This window comes from Cololabis saira, chromosome 11 (genome assembly GCF_033807715.1).
Source record: "Cololabis saira isolate AMF1-May2022 chromosome 11, fColSai1.1, whole genome shotgun sequence".
Lineage (NCBI taxonomy): Eukaryota > Metazoa > Chordata > Actinopteri > Beloniformes > Belonidae > Cololabis > Cololabis saira.
The window spans coordinates 21,940,820-21,963,503 of NC_084597.1; the positions used below are offsets into that span (position 1 = coordinate 21,940,820).

The 22,684-nt window shown below is 41.7% G+C and overlaps 2 protein-coding genes across 3 annotated transcripts; one reads left to right on the plus strand and one right to left on the minus strand.

Annotated features, from left to right (window-relative positions):
• Nucleotides 1-742: 742 nt before the first annotated feature.
• On the plus strand, nucleotides 743-12,764 carry ckmt2a (creatine kinase, mitochondrial 2a (sarcomeric)). 2 transcript variants are annotated; one of them, XM_061733997.1, is made up of 9 exons: nucleotides 743-852; nucleotides 4,284-4,476; nucleotides 7,171-7,369; nucleotides 8,106-8,513; nucleotides 9,773-9,858; nucleotides 10,099-10,222; nucleotides 11,097-11,231; nucleotides 12,271-12,396; nucleotides 12,466-12,764. In XM_061733997.1, the coding sequence occupies exons 2-9, from the start codon at nucleotides 4,328-4,330 to the stop codon at nucleotides 12,580-12,582; spliced, it is 1,344 nt and encodes a 447-aa protein (XP_061589981.1). In that variant the 5' UTR covers nucleotides 743-852; nucleotides 4,284-4,327; the 3' UTR covers nucleotides 12,583-12,764. The 2 variants fall into 2 exon arrangements, with proteins under 2 accessions (XP_061589981.1, XP_061589982.1); XM_061733998.1 differs by lacking the exon at nucleotides 743-852 and having other exon boundaries at nucleotides 4,254-4,476; nucleotides 8,106-8,201; nucleotides 8,292-8,513.
• A 543-nt stretch (nucleotides 12,765-13,307) lies between these two features.
• LOC133455124 (ubiquitin-conjugating enzyme E2 L3-like) lies at nucleotides 13,308-21,856 on the minus strand. The gene is made up of 4 exons (XM_061733999.1): nucleotides 21,754-21,856; nucleotides 15,357-15,452; nucleotides 14,036-14,222; nucleotides 13,308-13,952 (listed from the first exon to the last, which is right to left on the minus strand). Exons 1-4 carry the CDS (start codon nucleotides 21,778-21,780, stop codon nucleotides 13,798-13,800), a joined length of 465 nt encoding a protein of 154 aa, XP_061589983.1. The 5' UTR covers nucleotides 21,781-21,856; the 3' UTR covers nucleotides 13,308-13,797.
• Between the last annotated feature and the right edge of the window lie 828 nt (nucleotides 21,857-22,684).

Genomic DNA, 22,684 nt, shown 5'->3' on the forward strand with positions numbered 1-22,684 from the left:
GATGCTTGACTGCAGATACCAGCATGGGCTCTGTTAGTCCTCGTTTCAGCTTCACAAACACCCATATTCAAATAAAGAAATATACGGTCGAGCCCCAGCATTCCAGGTTCTGGGTTAGGAGCCATCCGGAAAGCATCCTCGGCCAAAGGTTGCGGACGTGCAGTTATTTCCATTCAAGTGTCTGGTAGTTACCACAACCCGGACCACTGAGAGTCTAAACCAGACTACTTACTTCTGTTTCTGTTTCTCCTCATTATTATTTCTCACCTCGTTGTTTTTCAATCATAATTTTACTCCACTGTAAAGTACCTAGCTCCATGTTTTGGCTTTTAAATGAAATGTTCTGGATGAATACACTCGACCATGACCTTGAGTGTTGTGACTTTATGAAGGCGATTGACACCGTTGTTTGGCTCTCTGAACTACGCTCTGAAGCATGAGACACAAACACTTCTCACTGAAAGGTCCAGTGTCCACTAACTCTTGAGGACACCTGAACCGGAGAACAACCAGAACCTCTGCAGCCGTCTGTAGTAGCAGTGTTTAAAGCTGGCCCTGTACTTTCTTGTGTTTTCTTGGAGCCGCAGAGTGTTTTAGTGTGTGAGAACTCTTGGAGACAGAAAACGATCATGTAAGAATATCAAGGTCAAACTGGACCATGATACCGGACCCCCGGTGGTCATGGTGCTGCATGGGTGGTCCGAACCGCCATTGGTTCATAACTGTCTGTGTCTGAACTTATGATTGGACCCCAGTTTTTGATCTCATGTGGAGGGGTGGAGCCAGTTTGAGAGGAGACTGAAAAGCTTTTTGACGGCAGCCTTCAGGCAGAAGGCAGCAGCTTTCATTCAGGTAAGCTCCCCTCTTTTCTCATGTCTCTTACGCGTTTTGACCATTTTAGGCTCTGTTTTCAGCAATATTGTTCAAAGGTAAACTTAAATGTTTCTGGGTTTACATGAACTCTGGAATCAGAATGCATGTGGCTGAAAAAGAGCCTAAACCCCTCAAAGGTGGTTCTAGTTATCAAGTTAAAGAGTTCAGGAGAAAGGTACGGTCCTTCAACTGTGGTTTTATGGCGTCATTTCAACAACAAGACAGTTTCTGTGTTTCTTCTGGTTGTCTGGTCTTCTGCTTCTCCTGCCCTCTGTCCCCCCATGGCATGAGCCTTGTGAGGTTCTGGTCTTGTGACCCCTGCAGAATGTCATTGTGCATGTGAGCCAGAAGGGGCTTTGGTTTTGGCACAGAGTCCCTGGATCCGCACGTCCGCCCCGGGTCTATAAATAACGCCACCACTGACCCAGAGAAAGAGCAGCCTCCAACCTGCACGGAGAAAGGAAAAAAATAGTCATGGAGGGAGATAAAAGCAGCAGAGGGAAATCATGTGGCTGACCAGGTGACTCCCGAGGCATCAGTTCACTTTGTCCAGATCTGAAATTGTTCCCCCTCTGACCTGGATCACTGGGAGAGATGACACCGTTCCAGCTTCCCTCCATATTAGGGTGCAGCGTCACAGACACTTTGTGGCTGTGCTGTGACCTTCCAGGACCTCCAAGTGGGTCTTCAAGCTCAAGATGGTTCTGAGCAGCTCTGTCAAAAATAACTGAATCCAGAGACAAAAGAAGAACCAAGGAAACACTGAGACCTGAAGTCAGAATCCCAAATCCCTGGCGATTTTTAGAAATAGGGCTGTTCGATTAATCGATTTTAAATCGTAATTGCGATTATGTAATTAGAACGATGTTAAAACGTGAAAATCGTAAAATCGATTTTTCACCTTTTTTTTTTTTTTATTTATTTATTTATTTTTTACCTTGTCTGCACACATATTAATGATTGATGGAAATACCTCTCAATACCTGCGACAAGTGCCCCATCAGAGAGGCTCTTTAGTGTAGGAGGGGGCGTTGTAACATGCCACCGGGCATCCCTCAAGCCAGATGCGGTAGACCGGCTCGTGTTCCTTGCAAAAAACTTGCAAATGTGAACAGCAAATGTAATGACTGACATTACACATTCTACCTCCTTCATGGGTTGCATTATTATTTAGCATGCAAAGACCCAGTTTAGTTTAATTAGAAAATGTCTTGTTTTATTTAATTGGAAATATAACTTACTGTATGTTTGCAAGTGCTGATTTGCTGATTTTTTTTTTTCCCCAGAGATAAAACTTTATATTTTATTATATTTTTTAAAACTTTTTTTCAACTTATTTTACAGAGTTTTGCACTTTATTCATTCATTTTTGGTTTAGTAAGAGCAAAGTTTGCACTTAAAGCCCAATGGGGCAAATGTTCAATAAAAAAACAGCATATTTGAAATCATTTCTTTGCCTTTTGTCAATTCACAAAATAATCGTAATCGAAAATCGGATTTTGAGAGAAAAAAATCGAGATTTTATTTTTGGGCAAAATCGAACAGCCCTATTTAGAAACATCTATATTTGTGTATATATATATATATTCATCAAGACAAATGTTTGCCGGCAGAGCCGCAGCTGCCATGGATCGGCTGAAGAAGCCAGAAATCACGGCAAATCATTTCAGGATTCTTCCATCTATCTTTAGTTAGATCCAGTTAGCCCCAACGGTTACCAGCGGTTACAGGAGCTAACTGGCGAACCGCTTTTTCCATCATCCAAACTACCTTCCACCCTTTCAGATTGATTGATTGTGCTCGCACCTCTGCCGTGACGCACTCCTGAGAGGCCCCAAACCCAGAGACCCGGGTCAATTAGCCGATCGTCGGCTTATTGAGCATCCGCTCCGACATTAGCTCTGACATTACTCGTTTAAAAATGTAGTTTTAGTGTTGACATCTGAAATGAGGATGGATGGAGGAGTGCTCGTCCAGGATGCTCGATCCAAGCTGAGCCCCACTTTCTACTGTCAATGAAAGCAAAAGGAAGAAAGTTCATGGCGTCTACATCTAACACACTTCTTTATCACAAATACAACAGGGGTGGGCATGCTAGAGGCAGGGGATGGCGTTCTTCAGCAATGTAACTTTGAGTAATAGTGGTCTCTACTTATCCATCGCCAAGTACACAAACTGAAACTCAGAGGACTCCCGCCTCCAGTCACAACGTGCTCTTTGGGTTCACACCCTAATTACTGTATAAGTCAGAGCAGAACTTTTTCTACGCTCAGCAACTCAGCATCTCAGCTAGTTCATCGTTCCAGTTTGGTTCTTTATCCATTTATTCTCCTTCTTCACAATGTTCTTTAATTAATAGGCAGTTGGCAAATGAAATTGGTGCACTACCACAACTAGATGGCATGGAATAGTAATTTGCAAAGTCAGTGGATCCTACTAAGTCCATCACTCAAGAGCTAAAAAGGTCGGACGAGTTTGGCTCAGTTAAATTCCAGTTTCCTTGGCTTTTACACCAGACCTTGGCTAATGGAAACCCACGTTGCCAGTGAGGTTGTGTAGACCTGGCCACATATCCACCAGGCATGACCCAATTCTTCATTTTATTTGGGCCTTTAGGCCACACCTGGTTCTCACAACAGTCTCCATATCCCACGTCAAACCTATCTTGAGTACGAGAGTCTTAGTACGAGTCTCTGGCTCATACGCATACCAAAACACAAATGTGTCCACACAGACCTCGGCAGTGCCGTAACTGATAAGAGTGGTAGTCTCCTGTCAAGTTTTAACAACAGGGAACTTCTAAGTCAGGACTTCTGTGAATTTACTTTAAAACTGAAAGTTTTCAATTCAAATTACCGTATTTTCTGGACTATAAGCCGCACCTGTATATAAGCCGCATCCGCTCTATTTAAAAAAAAAAGATATGCAAGCCGCAGATATTTATGTTGTTAGATTAGATATTTACTACATGTACAGAAGGATTTTGAACTGTAAATGATGTACATGTTTGTACCTAAATAGATCCTTTCCTAACAGTGTCTTTTAACACGGCAGCAACTTTGCTGATTAAAACTGGACAAAACCAAGAGAAAATAACCGGTATTTATTTATCTATTTATCTATTTGAAATCTGCTTCTACCTACTTCTATCTGCTAAAGAAGAAGTAGTGTATTCTTCTTTGCATTTATTTTGTCTTAGTTTTGATTCTAATTCCGGTTAGCACTCCCCCTAGCGGTGGAAGAAAAATCCACAGAAAAGCCGCACCTTTGTATAAGCCGCATGGTTCAAAACCCATGAAAAAAGTAGCGGCTTATAGTCCAGAAAATACGGTATATAATTTCAACCAAATGTTGTTTTTTAAATATTGGTACAAAATCATGTGTGGCTAATTCGCTCTATTTTTTTTTAGTTCTTTTTCTACTGAGATACTCGAGTTACCCATCTAGAAGAAAGATGGCAAACTCTTTCAGGCGTCTGGTCTCCGGCCGAAACACTGCCATGCTGATGGCCAGCTTGGGAGCAGGAACCTTGGCCACTGGCTTCTTGTTGAACGAGAACAGCTCTCTTCTAGCGGACACAAAGAAGAAGCTCTATCCTCCCAGGTAAGACAGGCCAGAATCTCAGGCTGGTGAAGAACAACTGGACTGTGAAGTCTTCTGCAGGTTTCTGAAGCGTGCTTTTGAAGCCTTTTCTTTTGTAATGCTGCTCGGTGTCGAACGTAAATACAATGGACTAAGTGTGGGTCACGTAACCCGTTGGTTTCTGAAGAACCGTTTTGAAGCCTCTTTGTCTTCCCACTGTGAGCTATAATGTTGCCAGGGAAGCTAAAGGGGACACACCCACTATATGTCAATCAAAGTTAACTGTGGCTACCAGCTCGTTAAGTATCAACAGAGCCGCAGGCAGACGTTTACAGCAGAATAACCACATTTCAGGTGTTGCTTCTTTGGCGAAATCAAAAATCACTGCTGCATTTAGCCGGCGCTTCATAGGACGACGATGACTGATGAAGTGATAATGGCTAGATACCGACTGAGGCAACTGTCAATTGAAAGCTACACCTCGTATTAGACTAGAGTTGCCACCTTTCAGAAATAGAAATGGGACGTCCTGATTTCAGCAGCGCAGGAGCCAAAAAAAAGCCCCAAAACTTCTAAACTGAATAAAAATGTGTTTATTTTATATGAAAAAACAAAATGCTTTGATTTAAAGTTTAAAGTGCTTTAATAGCATTGAACTTGCATGACTGTACAGACAGACAACCATACTAGCAACTGAAATATCCTCCTATGCTACTGTATGTCCATATCAGCCCAGATGTAATATAGCCTACAGGTGAAGAATATGGTGTAAAAGTAAATTTATTTCAATAATTCAACTAGAATATGGTGTAAAAGTTCATTTATTTCAATAATTCAACTAGAATATGGTGTAAAAGTTAATTTATTTCAATAATTCAACTAGAATATGGTGTAAAAGTTAATTTATTTTAATAGTTCAACTAGAATATGGTGTAAAAGTTAATTTATTTCAATAATTCAACTAGAATATGGTGTAAAGGTTCATTTATTTCAATAATTCAACTAGAATATGGTGTAAAAGTTCATTTATTTCAATAATTTAACTAGAATATGGTGTAAAAGTTCATTTATTTCAATACTTCAACTAGAATATGGTGTAAAAGTTAACTTATTTCAATAATTCAACTAGAATATGGTGTAAAAGTTAATTTATTTCAATAATTCAACTAGAATATGGTGTAAAAGTTAACTTATTTCAATAATTCAACTAGAATATGGTGTAAAAGTTAATTTATTTCAATAATTCAACTAGAATATGGTGTAAAAGTTAATGAAAATACGGTACAAATCGTGTCCCGTATTAGTTCAATACGGGACGCAACATTTTTTTCTCAAATAAAGGACAATTCCGTATTTTACGGGACGGGTGGCAACCCTATATTAGACATACATTTATTGGTTAGTAAAAATTCCCCTCACGTGGTACAAAAAACTTCACCCGTCTCAGAGTTGTCATGGAAGTGAGATCTTACTACGGAGACCAATCCTGTGCTTTGTCCTGGGCTGTAAATGTGTTTAATTCTGCTGTAAAGTTTGACATTTTAACTTGGGCGTCAATAACTCAGGCCTGGATCCAGCCCCTAGAGGTCAGTAAATGACCTGCAGGCCTGGATCCAGCCCCTAGTGGTCGATAGAGGAACCCTGGTTCCTTCACTACCAGGTTTGTGTCAGACTACTGAGCTAAATGTTGCATCTTGAACATTCCGTACTGTAGTTATGGGCCTTGACTACACAGGGAGCAGCCGTGTGCTTCACATGACTGACTTAAATGTGATATTAATACACAAATGATGACTTATTGACATTTAGATGATCAGTACTGTATCAGCAGGCTGCAAGTATAAATATATCTTGCAGCATGAAATGGTGACAGGGGTCATGGCAGATGTACTGGAAAGTCCTGCAGGATCAGTGACGCTCTCAGGTTTCAGCTGAGTTACCTTTCACTCACTTTCACTTAAGCTTGTAACACTATTTGTAACCCTCCCCCTATCTTCCTGCCCTCCTTACGCACTCCAGATGGTTGGTAATTGAAAGGTTAGTCTTGACCCCTACAGATCGGGGGGGGGGGGGGGTCCAGTTGTCAGTTATTCAGATCATTCTCCTTCATTATAACACCTGGTACATCTGGATCCAAACCCAGTTCCTCTACCGACCACTAACAATGTTGATTGTTATGGACTACGCTCTAATGATCATTTATTGCTTTCTGTTCCATGTGTGCGCACAGAGCAAGGAAAAAGAGCATTCATATACTCTGCCCCTTATACGTGGAACAAACTTCAAAAGGATCTAAAAATAACAGAACTTATTCCACTGAGCGAGTTTAAGTCCAGAATGAGTGCACTTGAAACAGCATCTCTGTTTTGTAACTGTTTAAAATTATTTCCATTTTTTGTCTCATTTGATTTTATTTGATTTTAATATTTCATATTACACCTCTGTAAATTTTAATATTTGAAATCTTGTGCTGCCTCTTGGCCAGGATACCCTTGCAAAAGAGATTTTTAATCTCAATGGGTTTCTTTTCCTGGTTAAATAAAGGTTAAATTAAAAAAAAAAAGGTCTGGATCCAGGCCTGCAGTACCTTAACTTTTTTTTAATCTGATAACATTTTATAAAACAATGAATAATTAAGGATTTGTTCTTTTGACTGAAACTGACCATTTAAAAGGGTATACAATTAAAAAAATCTCTCCAATTCTTCTACTGCAGTGCTGACTTTCCTGACCTGAGGAAACACAACAACTGCATGGCTACATGTCTGACTCCGGCCATTTATGCCAAACTGAGGGACAAGCTGACCCCCAACAACTGGACCCTGGACCAGTGCATCCAAACCGGGGTCGACAATCCTGGACACCCTTTCATTAAGACAGTGGGCGCTGTGGCCGGTGACGAGGAGAGCTACGAGGTAACAGCACACAGTTTCAGGATAGAGCTGATTCAGAAAGACTGGGTTAACACAGGTGTTCCTCAATGATATGTGTTTGGGTCATTTTTCTATGAATAAATAACTCTTTCTACTTTAAAATTTGAAATATTCTGGAATACAGGTCTACTGCTATGAAATTGATATCTTTTTCAAACTCTCCATCGGTACTGAACAGGGTTATAATAGTTTGAATTTTTCATTTTAGTTTAGTTTTATTTCGTTTTGACTTCTTCTCCTTCAATTCAGTTAGTTTTAATTCGTTTTTAGTGTGGGTTTGCTAGTTTTTATTAGTTTTCATATTTTCAAAAATGCTTAGTTTTAGTTTAGTTTTTATTAGTTTTAGTTTTGACGTCACGGACCGTGAGGCGTTAAGGTGCCATAGCTGCCAGCGGAATAAATTGATCATACCAAGAGGCTTATATTGACAGGGACGAAAACTGAGGAAATCATATCTATAATTTCAGTTCGTTTTAGTTAGTTTTCTAAACATGCAATATAGTTTCAGTTAGTTATCGTTTTGTCTTTTAATTTTCGTTTTTATTTAGTTCAGTTAACGAAATTGTTTTTTCAATTTTAGTTTTCGTTATTTCGTTCGTTTTCGTGAACGATAATAACTCTGGTACTGAAGTCAGTGGGTGGATTTACCGGGCTGCACGTAGCTGTATGTACTTTTACTATCAGGTCTTACCACCAATGACTTTACTGTTACCTTCAGGTTTTTGCCGAACTATTTGACCCCATCATCAAAGACAGACACAATGGCTACAACCCCAGAACCATGAAACATCCCACTGACCTGGATTCTTCCAAGGTTGTAGCTCCACCACCCTTCCTAATATATTTGACTCTTACTAATAAAGCAGAGTTTACAAAGTGTTCTCTTTCTTCCCTCTACCTCCAGCTAACCCACGGTGTGTTCGATGACCATTATGTTCTGTCATCCCGTGTCCGGACTGGTCGCAGCATCCGCGGACTGAGCCTACCCCCAGCCTGTTCAAGGGCTGAGCGTCGTGAGGTGGAGCGGGTGGTGGTGATGGCTCTGGCCGGTCTGAAGGGTGACCTGGCTGGACGCTACTACAGCCTGGGAGACATGACAGACAAGGAGCAGCAGCAACTTATTGATGTGAGTTATCGATAGCCCAGAGTCACAAGAAAGGCTCACTTTTTGTCTCTTACACCGACCACCGACTAGACAACTGCAAGAACTTTAGAAAGGTTTTTAAAGGGCTAACCTTTCAGAGCACTCATCTTACAATAGCCTACAGAATAAAAACAATGCAACATTAAATAGACAAAATTAATAACACATTTACAGAGACTAAAATCAGAACCTTGGGAATTAAAATTAGTGAGCAGCAAGTCAACATAAAATCATTTCAAAGAAGGAAACATGCAGACAGAGTGATGTTATTGATATGAGACTCAGACTATTAACCTGAGAGGAAGAACTCATGAAAGCGTTGTAAGTGGCCATGGAAAGACTGTCACAGTGGATTTAGTATCAGTGAGGAGAACCTTGGTTTTATGACTGTTAAGTTTGAGAATGCTACTGGAGAACCAGGCCTTTATTTCAAGAAGAATGGAGGTTGGTTTAGGAGAGAGGAACGTCTGAATATGACCCTTGTAGACTTTCACAGCAGTGGAACCAAGTGTTAAACTAAATATGGGCAAGAGAAGGTAAATCAATGAAGTGAAGGGCCCCCAGGACAGATCTCTGAGGAACACCACCAGTGACTGCAGATGGATGAGATTTAAAAGTTGTAAACTGAATGAACATAACAAAATAAGTCACACTTTTGACTTACGATTTTGAAAAGACTGGAGATCTTACAGGGTCACTAGTTAGGCAACTACAAACAAATCAAAGGACACCAATGCTTCTGATTGTTGACTCACATTACACGATAGAATGATACAACAATCAGTACATTAAAATAGATTTCCTTTTTCAATTAAGAAATAGGAAAAAGGTAGAAAGACAATATTTAGCAAATATAATATTTCTTTGATTTTACAAAATGTACCTTTTTGTGGAACAATAATGTATTTAGGTGTTGGCGCAATAAAATTGAGTCTAAATGTATGATTTTATATTGATTCAAAGGTGGATTTTTCTCAAATAACATCTGAATTGATCAGAATCAGGAAGTAGTTAGTCCTGGACAGTTACAGAACTTCCTGCTCTGATTGATTAAGGATGCCTCATATTAAGGATTGCTATCTTGTTGATAAGCTAACGTGTTCAGTACTTACCACCCCCTTCATGACCAGAGTCCCCTCCTACCAGGGGGATCTAATTAAAACCCTTTCATTGGTCTGTGAAGTTCATTCTAGTGTGTCCAAACTAAGTCATCCCTCTAGCCTTGTTTCCTCCGTCTCTAGGACCACTTCCTGTTTGACAAGCCAGTCTCTCCTCTGTTGACATGTGCCTTTATGGCCAGAGACTGGCCCGACGCCAGGGGCATCTGGTATGGTCTGCTCGGCTCCCTGCATGCTTGTTGCTGTGTGACCATTTATTATTATTACTATATATATACTATATATCTTTATAGAAGTAAGAAGTCCAGCTGCTACAAGAATTAAACGTGTGGTACATGTGCACGCTCAAGTTACTTATGCACAGATGAGCAGCATGAACATCAGAGCTGACATTTAAAAACAGACTTCGTCTCATCAAATACTGAGTTGTTGTAGCTGCTTCTCCTCAGGCACAACAATGAGAAGACCTTCCTGATCTGGGTAAATGAGGAAGACCACACCAGGGTCATCTCCATGGAGAAGGGCGGCAACATGAAGAGAGTGTTTGACAGGTTCTGCAGAGGACTCAAGCAGGTATTCTGGATTCTGGATGATGCAGATGTACATGGTTCCTGTAGTCACTAGCCCCCCCCCCCCCCTTGCTAAAAGGTCAGCCTTCAAGTACATGAGTGTATGTGGGGAGAAATTACATCTGGGCTCACATCTGCTTTACCAATCAGTGAGGACCTGGAAAACACTGCAGTTGTTCTACCGACCACTAGGGTCTGGATCCAGACCTGCAGCGCCTTTACTGACCACTAGGGTCCAGATTAAGTCGTTTCGATTCATTCTGCTCATTCAAGTTTGTCTTCACACTGGCTGCCTTTGAGTGACATCACAAGAGGTTTGTTTTATCCGGTCTACGGAAAGCTAAACTGACCCTAAACTGCCTCCATTTGTAGCATCCTAAATAAAAACATTTAAACGCTTCACTAGGAAGGTTTTCAGTAATCCTTATCATAATTACTAATTATTGCCAATCACTGATTGTAATTCAGAACGATTTTCTTGCAAATTTGTGAGTATATAAAGTCGCAATTTCTTTTGTTTTTTAACTGAAAATGAGTCAATTCCTAAATTCAAGATTTCTGAATTCTTACTTGAAATAAAAAATATTTTTTATAAAGGAAAAAATACTTTAAAAATTCAAATTATTTTATTACCTCCATCTCAGCTGCAAAGTTTTTATTTTTCTAGTTTTTTTCACTCTTAACACCTACCTGTCCCACAATGCATTTTGATTTCTTTATTTGTGCCATTATGGCACAAATAAAGACTGATTGGTAATATTTCCTCACGAGTCGTGAATTTGAAGCAAGAGCAGAAAAACTGAAGTGATTTACAAATATATACTTATTGTTGTTCCTTAAATGAGGCGTGTGAAGTGATGCCGTGTTGTCTCTGGCAGGTGGAGCATCTGATCCAGGAGCGAGGCTGGGAGTTCATGTGGAACGAGCGTCTGGGCTACGTCCTCACCTGTCCGTCCAACCTGGGCACCGGCCTCCGGGCGGGCGTGCACGTTCGCTTGCCGAAGCTCAGCAAGGTCATGCACGTCCAGACCTCAGACACACTTCCAGACAGATTTAACCTCTTTACTCAGCATCTTCTCAGATATAATCTCCGTAGATATTTTCATACCCAGTTCCACACACATTATTCCTCTTGAGCTCCATTTTATCCTAAAGTTATAAAAACCACAGCAAATTACACTCAAACCCACAAGGACCTTTCTGCTTTCACAAAATACTCCCAGGAAATCCATGTGTACTAATCCGCTGCTCAAAATAGTCCCTAAAAAATGTATGCACAGTTCAAATGTTATTAATCCCTCTGTTTTTTGTTTTATATGAAAGCAAAAAAAACAACTGATCGTAGTGAGTCTCAGCATCAGACAAGTAGAAGCTTTTATGAACTTTAACATATGACGTTTTTCACCGCGTCATCATTTATTTAAAAGGAATGAAGCTTCAGGGGGTCACTCACAAGCAAGTGTTTGTAAGCCGGTCCCAAGCCCAGATAAAAGCATCGGACGTAAAAACCTAGACCAAACTAAACATGAAATCATCAGAACCCAGTAACTCCATACCAGACCGTCTGAGGCCCGGGTTAACGAACGCTATCGGTGCTGTCGACCTAGAGGGGGATGATGGGTTGAAGCTGTTCTGTCATGGAGCTGACGGGAAGAGGACCGGAGGAAGGGTTATCCAGAGGGAGGAGCTTGTTTGGGAATCTTCTGGAGGTGAAGAGTGTCAGTGATGAGTCTGAAGCTAGAAATTGAAGGTGCAACAATCTTTTAGTGGCTATGATCCACTGCAGGGATGCGAGTTAGAGAAGTAGCTTGTGAGTGACATAGATGAAAGGATGGATATCACAGAGATGGATGTAGAGAATACTTTTTTTTCCCAGAAGTGGCAGGAACATGGGTTCACTTAAATCTAGAAGACTCAGGTCTACAAAGGAGTTCATGGTCCACCCAGTGACTGACAGGTGTCCAACAACCCCAAACTATGACTAACTTCCACATTTCAGCGGTTAGAACTTTTTTTTGTTGTAGTTAATAGTGGGTCTGAACCGCTCTGCAGGACGCACGTTTCTCCACCCTCCTGGACAATCTGCGGCTGCAGAAAAGAGGCACCGGTGGAGTCGACACGGCCGCCACCGGCGACACCTTCGACATCTCCAACAACGACCGTCTGGGCAAGTCTGAGGTGAGGATCTGCTCTCATGTCATGGGTTCTGGCAGCGCTGCAGAAGTGACCTCTGGTTGGTGTCCTCAGGTGGAGCTGGTCCAGATGCTCGTCGACGGGGTCCATTACCTGATCGAATGTGAGAAGAAGCTGGAAAAGGGCCAAGACTTCAAAGTTCCAGCTCCCATCTCTCAGTTCAAGAAGTGAAACGTGAACGGACAGAGAACTGCATAGCGACGCCCTTTAACTACTACAGAGGAGGCCGACGTCTCCCGCTGACACTGCAGTTCGTTAGGGTAAATTATCACGATCTGCACTTATAGGGAAAGAAATTCTACCTCAAGTTGAATCCAACCCTGACTTTCATAAATAAACTCTTTCAAAAAGTTTCTGTTTTTTGCTGCTTTTGACATAACATTTGCTATCGGACCGTAGCAACGGGTGAAGTCCTTGCCTATGTAACGGCCCTCAGACATAGGAACCTTGGTTTTTCTTTTCATGCAGTTCCTTTGAGACAGATGTGCAAAAGTTAGTACCCTGAAGATCCCTGCTCGATAACAGAACCATCTGCAAAAAGCAGAGAGGGAACCTGAACCCACCAAACAAGACCAACTCCAACCCCTAGCTGCACCTGGAATGTGTCTCAAAATAAAATTATAAAAATCGTGGGCAGGTATAATTACTTCTCTCAGAATATTGCTGATGTCTTTCCCACTTGGAATTATGCGAATACACACCTGAATGCTTGAGACAAACTACAAAAGCATCTGCTTCAGCTGAGGTCTGCATACCTGCCGATGGTCAGCACCATCTGGCTGCAGCTTATCTTAAGTCCTACTTAATGATTCTTGATTACAGCTTTTTCGGGAGCGAAATAAACCCACTGAACCGCTTAACTGACATGAACAGAAGTGGAAGAAAAACATTTAAACTCATTTGAATATTTATTTATTTATTTTTTTGTTCCTTTTTCTTTAAAAAACAAAGTTGAAGTGAACTGATTGAAAAAGGTATTTTACAGAGTACAGGGCATCGGGATGAGGAGGGAAAACAGACGGCATTGGATGCCATCTCACACAAAGCATAAAAATGTGTAAACAGGTCTGCAGAAGCTTATGATTAATCTGAGATAACATTCAACATTTAAGTAAGCAGAACAGCACTTATTTATTCAACTTATTTGACCTTCCACAGTGCCACCTCTTTTTCCCCAAAAAAGAAATCAGTAGAAAGAAGTTATAAACAACCAAACAGTGACACCTGGAGGCTGTAGCAGAGACATGCATCTCCACAGAGGATGATTCGAGTGCTAGATAATACAGGTACACGATCTCCGTGGAAACGCAGGGAAAGGAATGGAGGTGGGGCAAACGTGGAAACGGAGAGGAGGCCGGCGGGCAATCGCTCGACGGTGTTGCGCCGTCAGTCCACGGGTCGTTTTTCACTGTGTTTCTTTGTGAACTCCTCGGCGTTCTTCATGAACTTGGAACGCTCTTTAGTGTATTCCTCCGCCAGGTCGGCCCTCAGCGGGTGCTCCGGCTGGGGGCCGTTCACCAGAGCGATGAGACACTGGATCACTGCGGGACCAACCAAGCACACGTGTCATCATCTGGAACCCATCTCAGACCCCGCCCCCACCAGCAGGTAAACGTGGACTCACCTTGGCAGGTTCTTGTGGCCGGCTTCCAGTTCTCCACGCCGATGATGGGCAGACACACCTGGCCCTTCTCGTCAATGTTGGGGTGGTAGATCTTTGTCTTGAAGGTGATCTTGGGGGGCTTGAAGGGGTACTCTGCGGGAAATATGATCTCGATCCGGAAGGCACCTTTGTCATACGGAGGACAGTCCTAGAAAGAGATGAAGGAAGTGGTTTCTCAGAAAAATTCAGCTCAAAATACAGTTTTTAAAAATCTGCCCTTAAGTTTTAACATTTAGTTCCAGGAACTTTCAAAAGAACTGCAGGTTCTTTTGACCTTCTCTGTTCCTAAAGCAGTCAACAACCTTGATAAAAGCAACTAGTGTTAGATTAAAGAAGGGAAATTACTGCAAATAATGGGAGGGACTACTACTACTTAACCCTATATTTTTGTGTAAATGTGTAATGATAATCATGTGATCATGCTGGGTCTAGTCAGACAAATGCAACCCAAGATGCGTAAAGAAGCGCAAAGAACAAATGAAAACCATGCAGGCAATCCTAAGTCCCGCACGGTGGAAGAGCCTGTAGCATCAACGCGAAGGCAGCCAAGCATTAATACACTGCTAAAAATAGTCCCTAACAAATGGACGGTAGTGTTTGAAAGACAGGAGCTCCTCTTAAAATGCTACATGGTTTTTTTGTATAAAAGTTTAAGAACTTGTTTTAAAAAAAAAAAAAAAAAAAAAAAAATCATATGGACAACATAACTTTATCGACATGTCATTACCTTAACTTAGCAGATACAGGAAGTGTTTATTTCCTGTTTGACTTAATCAGTGTCTCACGTGATTGTGGAGGAACTTGGCTCGACTCTTCTTTTCAAAACCATATTAATTGAGGTCGTTGAAAGGTCCCTCCACAGCATATTAGTCAGGTTCAGGTCTGATCTCTGACCAGATCATTATTCAAGAACCTCAACTCTTTTATTATCCAGTTATTCACTTACTTTCTCTGATTGGCTGTATGTTGCCTTCTGGCATTCTGTTATACACCTGAACACTCCAGAGCAGCAACCTGCCAAAACTGCTTTTATGATGATGATTCACAGCACCTGGATGCAACTTACCCTCTTAAAACCTTTGGAAGAATACTTAGTATTACCCAAATTAATTAATGCCATTAATAACTGCACAATGAAAAAAAAAAATATATATATTTTGTTGTTCATTTGAGGTTGTACTAGATATCAGTGACGAATATAAAGCTCTCAAGATCCAGAGGGAAAATGAAAAAGCAGAAATGTGGACATTAAAGGCTGAAACTCCTTCAGGTCAGTACTTACAGGAACGATGAGTCCTTGCCAGGTCAAAAAATTTGATTCGTCCACTTGAATGTTGCGGAAGTGCTTCATCCCAGATTTGCGAATATCATCGAGCTCCTGCATTCAATTTGAAGGAATAAATCAGAAGAAAATGCATGAAATGATTGAACTTGTATGAATCATTTACAGGCGCCGGGTCAAACGGTCATGTCATTTAACAGCCCGGTCAGTTTCTCCACAGCCAAATACAACCACAGTTCAGAAAACCTTTTTGTTTTGTTTTTTAATTAACAAAATATTAACACACTACAGGTTTTAAACACATTTCTTTGGTTTTATTATCATTATAATAAAAGACTAAATGGTTACAAATTAATCTGCAGATGAACTGAAGGAGCTAATGACTCCAGCTTGACATAATCAAACCTCTTCTGACCACATGGGATCTGCACGCCCCAGTGGGACAAAGTGGTATTACAAGTCGTACTGGCCGGTCCTCACTCATTAACACTGTATTCTCAGTAGCACTGCAGATGTATACGCCATTCCAGGTGGTCAGACATGATACTGCTACACAAAGTGATGTAGATAAAAATCGCGTCAATGATTTCTCAGTTAATAAAAACAGAAGCTCAACTTAAAATACCCAACAGGCTTGTAAACAAATAAAAGTCAGTGTCATAAAGTAAGGCCAGTAATGTTCTTCTTAGACTGTACTTCTCACTGTATTTCATGCACACAAAGTCACCAAGAATCCACGACACCAGCCTGCGGCATTTTGCTGTACGCTCAGCTAAAGAGGACAACACAGACGCCAGCTTTGTTTGGTTTTCAATCACCGTTGTAGCTTAACTTTTATCCCTTTGCCTCCGCTGTAACACTGCTGTGCGCATGCAGTTCACCGCAAACTATATTGAACTCACTTTACGTGACACAGCCCACGCTCTGCACCCCCATCTCATCCATACCGTTCTTCAGCAGCGTTGTCACGCAAAATTATGTGGACCTGTTGCTTGTTGATACACCAGTTGTGTAGCATTTTTCCAGAGTCACACACACAAACACACACACCACTGACCTCCAGATACACTAGGTCCCAAGTCGATACGATATCAATATTCTTGTTGTTACCAAATTTTGCTTTGGCAATGGAAGTGATTCTCAAAAAAAAAAAAACCAGGGGCACGGTGGTAGTGCAGCCGTCTCACAGCAAGAAGGTCCTGGGTTGAATTCCTGCCGGGGACGCTGAGTGCGTGTTAGTTCCCCCATGACTTCAGCGCCCACACCCTGGGTGAGGTTGGCGAAAGGGCCTTTCTGTGTGGAGTTTGTATGTTCTCCCCGTGTTCCCTTGGGTAGCTAATGTGAGTTACCCTCACTAAAACTTGCAGCAGTCCTGGGCCTGTACCACTATATAGGGGTGTAACGATACACTAATCTCAAGATACTGAGGTCACGATAACGATACGATATTATAGCAGTATTTTTTTTAACAACCTTGAATGAGGAACATATGACTGGAAAAAAATTGTCTTATTTGAAAGACAAAATACAAAACAATGCTGTGCATTTGCCCTATTGTTACAGTTTGTAAGGCTTTATAACAGTTTAAGTTTTAAAAAGAAAGCCAGGCCAACCATTTTCCACAAACTGAACTAAAAGTAAATGTCAGGTTTTGTATTATGCATCTTCAGTTTCATACAAGTAAAAATATTTTGCCGTCTTCCCTGCGCACAAGTGCCCTGTGGTCAAAAGAATCCATATTTAAAATTCTTTATGAAAACAACAGATGCCATGTCCTCCAGACTGAAGAGTAGAGACTGCCCAGCTCGTTATCTGCATCTTTGATGGTCTGGAGGTGCAAAGTGTCTACGGAAGAGACTGCTGCAACATCTTGAAAAGAAACATCAATCCTGAAAGGTATATCCCACTTAAAGAGCCACATTTGCTCCCATCCAGGCAATGTTTTTCAGAGAAGGCCTTCCATCGTTCAGCGGGATGACGCTGAACTACTAGCTGCAAAGCATTACTTCATAGAAGAATCCAAGAAAACCACAGAAGGTGCAGGACTGGTAGGCAGCTCCGGTCCATATCAGACAAGAATAGGACAACATTTCTCCCCCAAAAGGTCTCCCTCACAGTCTTGATGACAGGCTGGTGGTGATCAATTAATTTGAATCAGCTGAGCCGGAGCAGGGAGACATCTAAAACATGCTGGGCAGCAGTCCTCGAGGACAGGACCTGGGGAATGATGACAGAGCGTATAAGAAGAACTGGACAAACCCCCTGTGACATCACCCAGAGGTATCTGAAGAGTGCTTTTGTCTTTTTTTCCTGGCGCCATGTTGTGGACATGCGGAACGAGCAGGCCTTATTTCCTCATTTCAGTCAGAGCCGTTTTAGTTCGGCTCCAGAGGGTTAACATTGTTGAAGCCGATGAAAGGCATGTAGAGAGAACGGGAAAGTGAGGAAGGCGATACACGACGGTCAAACAATGTGGAATGACTAAAACTACTACAGACCAACTATACTTTCCTGTTTCCAGCTGAATCAGGTTGTGATCAATTTTACTTCAGCTGGATTGTGGACGGATTCAGGAAGCAGGTAGAGCTTCAGGGGGATTCCAGACCACAACAGAAACCAAAACCAACCATGTCAAGATGAAAGTAAAAGACAGAGAGACTCTGAACTCTTTGGACTCACGCAAGGCCATTTTTTGGTTAACAGAGTTTAAAATTTATGCTGATTTAGGGCCAGTCCCAATACACCCCCTCGCCCTACTTTTCAGCCCTACCCCTAAATTTTGCGCGTTCCCGTGAGGGTAGTGGTGTCCCAATTACTCTTTGCATGTAGTGGTAGTGGGCATAACGAGGGGTAGTGTGTATGAATCTAGCCGTTCACAGCGAGGGATTTCAGATGCTGACTCGCCGACGGAGGGCCAGAGAAAATTTCCCAGAATGCTTTACGTCATCATTTTATACTGAATCAAACAAAAAAACATGGCGGACATTTCTAATTTTTTTAGTAAATAAAATCAATATTTTGAGTTAGTTTCTGCATAAAAATGCGTTTTGATTACATTTCTAGCGAGAAATATATATATTACTTTCATAATATTCACTCAGTGAATGTACATAATCACTCGCTTGCTCGTTGTTGCGAAGTTTTTTCAGATCTCGCCAGAATAAAGGCGGATTTATGGTTCCGCGTTACACCAGCGCAGAGCCTACGGCGCAGGGTACGCGGCGACGCGCGGCGTACGGTGCGCGTTTTCAACCTGATCTCACAAAAATCCATGAAATGCCCAGGACTGCTTACGTACCCGAACGTGAACCACGCAGTGACGTAGCAAGTGGTGTATGTGTGATTTTTTTTTTTGTTTTGTTTTTTTGCACAATAGTTGTCCTTATCTCTTTCATTCACTGTGACCGGAAAAGTCGGATAAACCATTCAGGAAAAGATCGCGACCTAGCGGTCGCGGGGGGTACTGCACCACGACGAAATGGAGTGACGGAGAAGTCCGAAGGATTCACGACGGCGTCACTTTGACGCAGAACCATAAATCAGCCTTTATATGTCTGCGCCCTTGTGGTCAGTCCAGGATCAGGCTGCTGTATGTCCTGGTTTTCTTTTAAAACCCATGCTCACATAGGCGTACAGTAATGGAAGTGGTTTTATCAAGGTGGAAATGGTCTTTATATGATTAAATCTGAGGTATTTTTCTGTACATACGGTGCTGTGCATGTGTACATCGTTTTATTTTTGGAATTATAGACGGCTCAAACGATTTCTTTATCATCTTCTGCCGGCAAAAAGTGTATTAGGTAGATGCTAACTTAAATAAACTAAATATTTAGATGCAAGTTATTGAGGAAGGAAATACTAACCTGTTCAACTGAGCCTAATCTACTAAAATTGCAAGGAGCATGAGGCAGGATTTATGAAAAAAACTCGTATACGTTTTAAGTTTTCTAGTAATGATGTCAGATGAAGCGTTCCAAACCAAAAAGAATGAGCCCTCTAGTGTATCTCTCCGTTGCTTTGAACAGGCTGTGTGCTGCAAAATGCGCTGCAATTCTGGGCCCGAATTTCCCGCGCTGTCCTGCGGATGTAACGTCAAATGACGCTGCATGCGCGTTCTCGATGGCGCTCGGCTTGGTTTGGGTAGACATGGATTCTTCCACAGCCGGCAAACGACCCAGCGCCACTCAAAGCCCACTAAAAAGTGATACCAAGAAGAAAACGCAGCCTTTATCAGAGACAAGTCGCGAGTCGAAAAGAAATTAGGACCAAAAACGGGCAGCCACACGAGTAAACATTGGATACACGTTTGAGTCATGGAGGCAGCTTCAACTTGAATTGGGACTGAAAACAGATGCTGACACGGCTCATTTCCTACTGACCAGGTAAGATAACATTGTAAGTCATATTTAGAGCTTGATTTGAAAATCACATGAGATTACCAAGGAGTCGGAGTGGCCTAACGTGCTAAGTAGCGCTCCCGTGCCGGTGTTCTGCCAATTTCTGCTCCTTTGCCGAAAAATGCTCCCTAATGGTTTTCTACCTTTGCAGAGCTACAATTTTACTGTGTTTTATGCTGCGTTCGATTTACCTCGGAAGTCGGAACTGGGAACTAGGAATGGCGTCACAGCTGAGTTATCAGCGTTCCAGTTACAAAGTCGGAAAACAAGATGGCCACGTCCACGAAAGCTGTTCTAGCGCTTGCCTTGTCCGAATACAAGCAACTTCTGGACAAATATGCGGTCCTTCTGCTACTTTCAAACACGGTGGATGAAGAGGAATCAGAAAGGAGCACAGCTCTCTTCTACTTACTGTTTACAGCCGGGGCAGCCATCTTGGAATGTTAACTCGGGGGTGGTGAAGATTCTCCCACTTTCCGAGTAGGAAATCCCACTTCGAGCGGCGTTCCAGTTGAAAATTCCGACTCGGAACTCGGAAATTCCGACTTCCGAGGACAAATGGAACGCGGCATTACTCCCTATCCCACTTCCCTTTTCCCCTCCAAGTGGTCCTTGTATCTTGCCAGGTCGTCATTGTAAATAAGAATGTGTTATTAATGACCTGCCTGTTTAAATAAAGGCGAATGACTGAATGAATATCAAATTAAGCAATTGTAGTTTTTTTTCCTCTTTATCTCTTTATGTAATGCAATTCATGTTATGGGTAGTGTATTTTGAATGATCAAATACTCAACATCCCATATTATCAATTTTACATGGTGCAAGTAGAGATGGGCGGTATGGACTAAAAAATTTAATCACGATAATTTCTGGCATTTATCCCTATAACGATAAAAATGACGATTAAAAATTACCAATTCAACTCCACCTTTAACTATAAATCAATCTCGCTCTCAGATCCGCCTTGTTTGTTACACAAAAACGTTATCAACGGGAATTTATCCTTCTTTCTTTCTTTCTTTCTTTCTTTCAGGCTCATTTCTTTCTTTCTGGCTCATATCTTTCTTTCTGGCTCATATCTTTCTTTCTTTCTTTCTTTCTTTCTTTCTTTCTTTCTTTCTTTCTTTCTTTCTTTCTTTCTTTCTTTCTTTCTTTCTTTCTTTCTTTCTTTCGACTCATATCTTTCTTTCTTTCGGGCTCATTTCTTTCGGGCTCATTTCTTTCTTTCTTTCAGGCTCATTTCTTTCTTTCTTTCTTTCTTTCTTTCTTTCTTTCTTTCTTTCTTTCGCTTTACACAAAAACATCAACGGGAATTTATCGTTTTTACCACGAGATGACAAATTCTTACCGTGGGGAATTTTTTTGACGGTTTATCGTGAACGGTAAAATATCGCCCATTCCTAGGTGCAAGAAATGATTGGTGTGGCAATCAAACTTTGAAAATCCACTGTGCGCATGCGTAGAAGGCAGGTAGCAGAAATTGGCAGAACACCGGCGTCGCTGTTTGCTGCAGTGACCCCGACGGCCGTCGTGGCGCTAATGAGTCTCATTTCTTATTCTTGCCTCATGCTCCTTTAATCAACCAAAACAACAGCATCAGTTTACTTTTCCCTCAGTGAGGGATTATAAAACCGAACACGGTGTTATTTATTGTGTTAAATAACCCGACAGCATCTGTCAGCAACTTCTCCATGGAGATGCGACTGAGGCTCAGCTGGGTGTGACGTCACGGCCGGCGTGTGACGTCACGGCCGGCTGCTTCCTCCTCGCCGGTCCTCGGACCCGCATCCGCGGAGCTGCTGAATCACGGTCCCCGCCGGCCCCCGCCGGGCTCTGTCTGTCTGTCAGTCAGGGCGTCATTATCCTTTCATTTTCACCCGAGCGACAGACGGACCCGCTTCCTCTCCGTGGTTGTGTCTCCAGACGCCCCACGAACAGCTCACACGAGTGGTTAAAACACTGCGCAGGAGCTGTGAGTTGGTAGTGGAGTGTTATTTTACCTTACATAGTCTCCTGGTCGAAGTCATTGTGCTGCTGGTTTGGTTTCCCCTCTTCCTGTTTCTGCCCGTTACTCCCTCCTCGGCTTCTTTGGAGTTGCTTTTATAGCTGCTGCCGGACGGCGCTCCGCGCACACAGCGCCCCCTGGCGGCCGGGAGAACCGTGACGGGGCAGCAACACAGGGACGTCACAATCAGAATCAGGTTTATTTGGTCCAAGTCAGGACAAACAATACAGGGAATTTGACTCGGTTATTTTCGCTCACTGTACAGTAAATAGACAAATAACAGCTCTTATTAACATACATACAGTTTAAAAAAAAGTGAAAGGTGCAGCAGTATGAGGTTAGGGTTGCCACCTTTCAGAAATAGAAACAAGGGGCGCCCCGATTTCAGCAGCGCAGGAGCCAAAAAAAGGGACATCCCCAAAACTTCTAAAATGCATAGAAATATATATATTTTATGCGAAAAAAAAACAAAATGCTTTGATTTCAAGTTTAAAGTGCTTTAATAGCATTGAACTTGCATGGCTGTACAGACAGGCAGCCAACCATACTAGCAACTGGAATAGCCCCCTATGCTATGTTTGTGTAAAAGTATGGTAATATATGGTGTATATAGTGTAAAAGTTAATTTATTTCAATACTTCAACTGAAAAGGTGAAACTAATATATTACATAGTCTCATTACATGCAAAGCAATATATGTTAAACCTTTATTTTTTGAGATTTTCTATTTGGGGTTATCATAAACTGTGAGCCATAATCACCAAAACTATAAATAAAGGCTTGAAATATCTCACTTTGAATGTAGTGGGAAATAATACATTTGTTTCACCTTAAGTTGAATTTACTATGAATTAAGTTTCGCAAAATATTCAAATTTTCCGACCTTCACCTGTATATTATGACATTAATAAATAAGAGCATAATAT

What these genes read in the sequence shown, in the direction of transcription:
- ckmt2a (XM_061733997.1), top strand. Translation starts at nt 4,328, where the DNA reads ATGGCAAACTCTTTCAGGCGTCTGGTCTCCGGCCGAAACACTGCCATG. An exon ending in GTGACGAGGAGAGCTACGAG is followed by an intron (nt 7,370 to 8,105) that starts GTAACAGCACAC and finishes TGTTACCTTCAG; the next exon opens with GTTTTTGCCGAACTATTTGA. An exon ending in TCTGCAGAGGACTCAAGCAG is followed by an intron (nt 10,223 to 11,096) that starts GTATTCTGGATT and finishes TGTCTCTGGCAG; the next exon opens with GTGGAGCATCTGATCCAGGA.
- LOC133455124 (XM_061733999.1), bottom strand. Translation starts at nt 21,780, where the DNA reads ATGACTTCGACCAGGAGACTATGTAAG. An exon ending in CGACCAGGAGACTATGTAAG is followed by an intron (nt 15,453 to 21,753) that starts GTAAAATAACAC and finishes AATTGAATGCAG; the next exon opens with GAGCTCGATGATATTCGCAA. An exon ending in GGCAAGGACTCATCGTTCCT is followed by an intron (nt 14,223 to 15,356) that starts GTAAGTACTGAC and finishes ATCTCTTTCTAG; the next exon opens with GACTGTCCTCCGTATGACAA.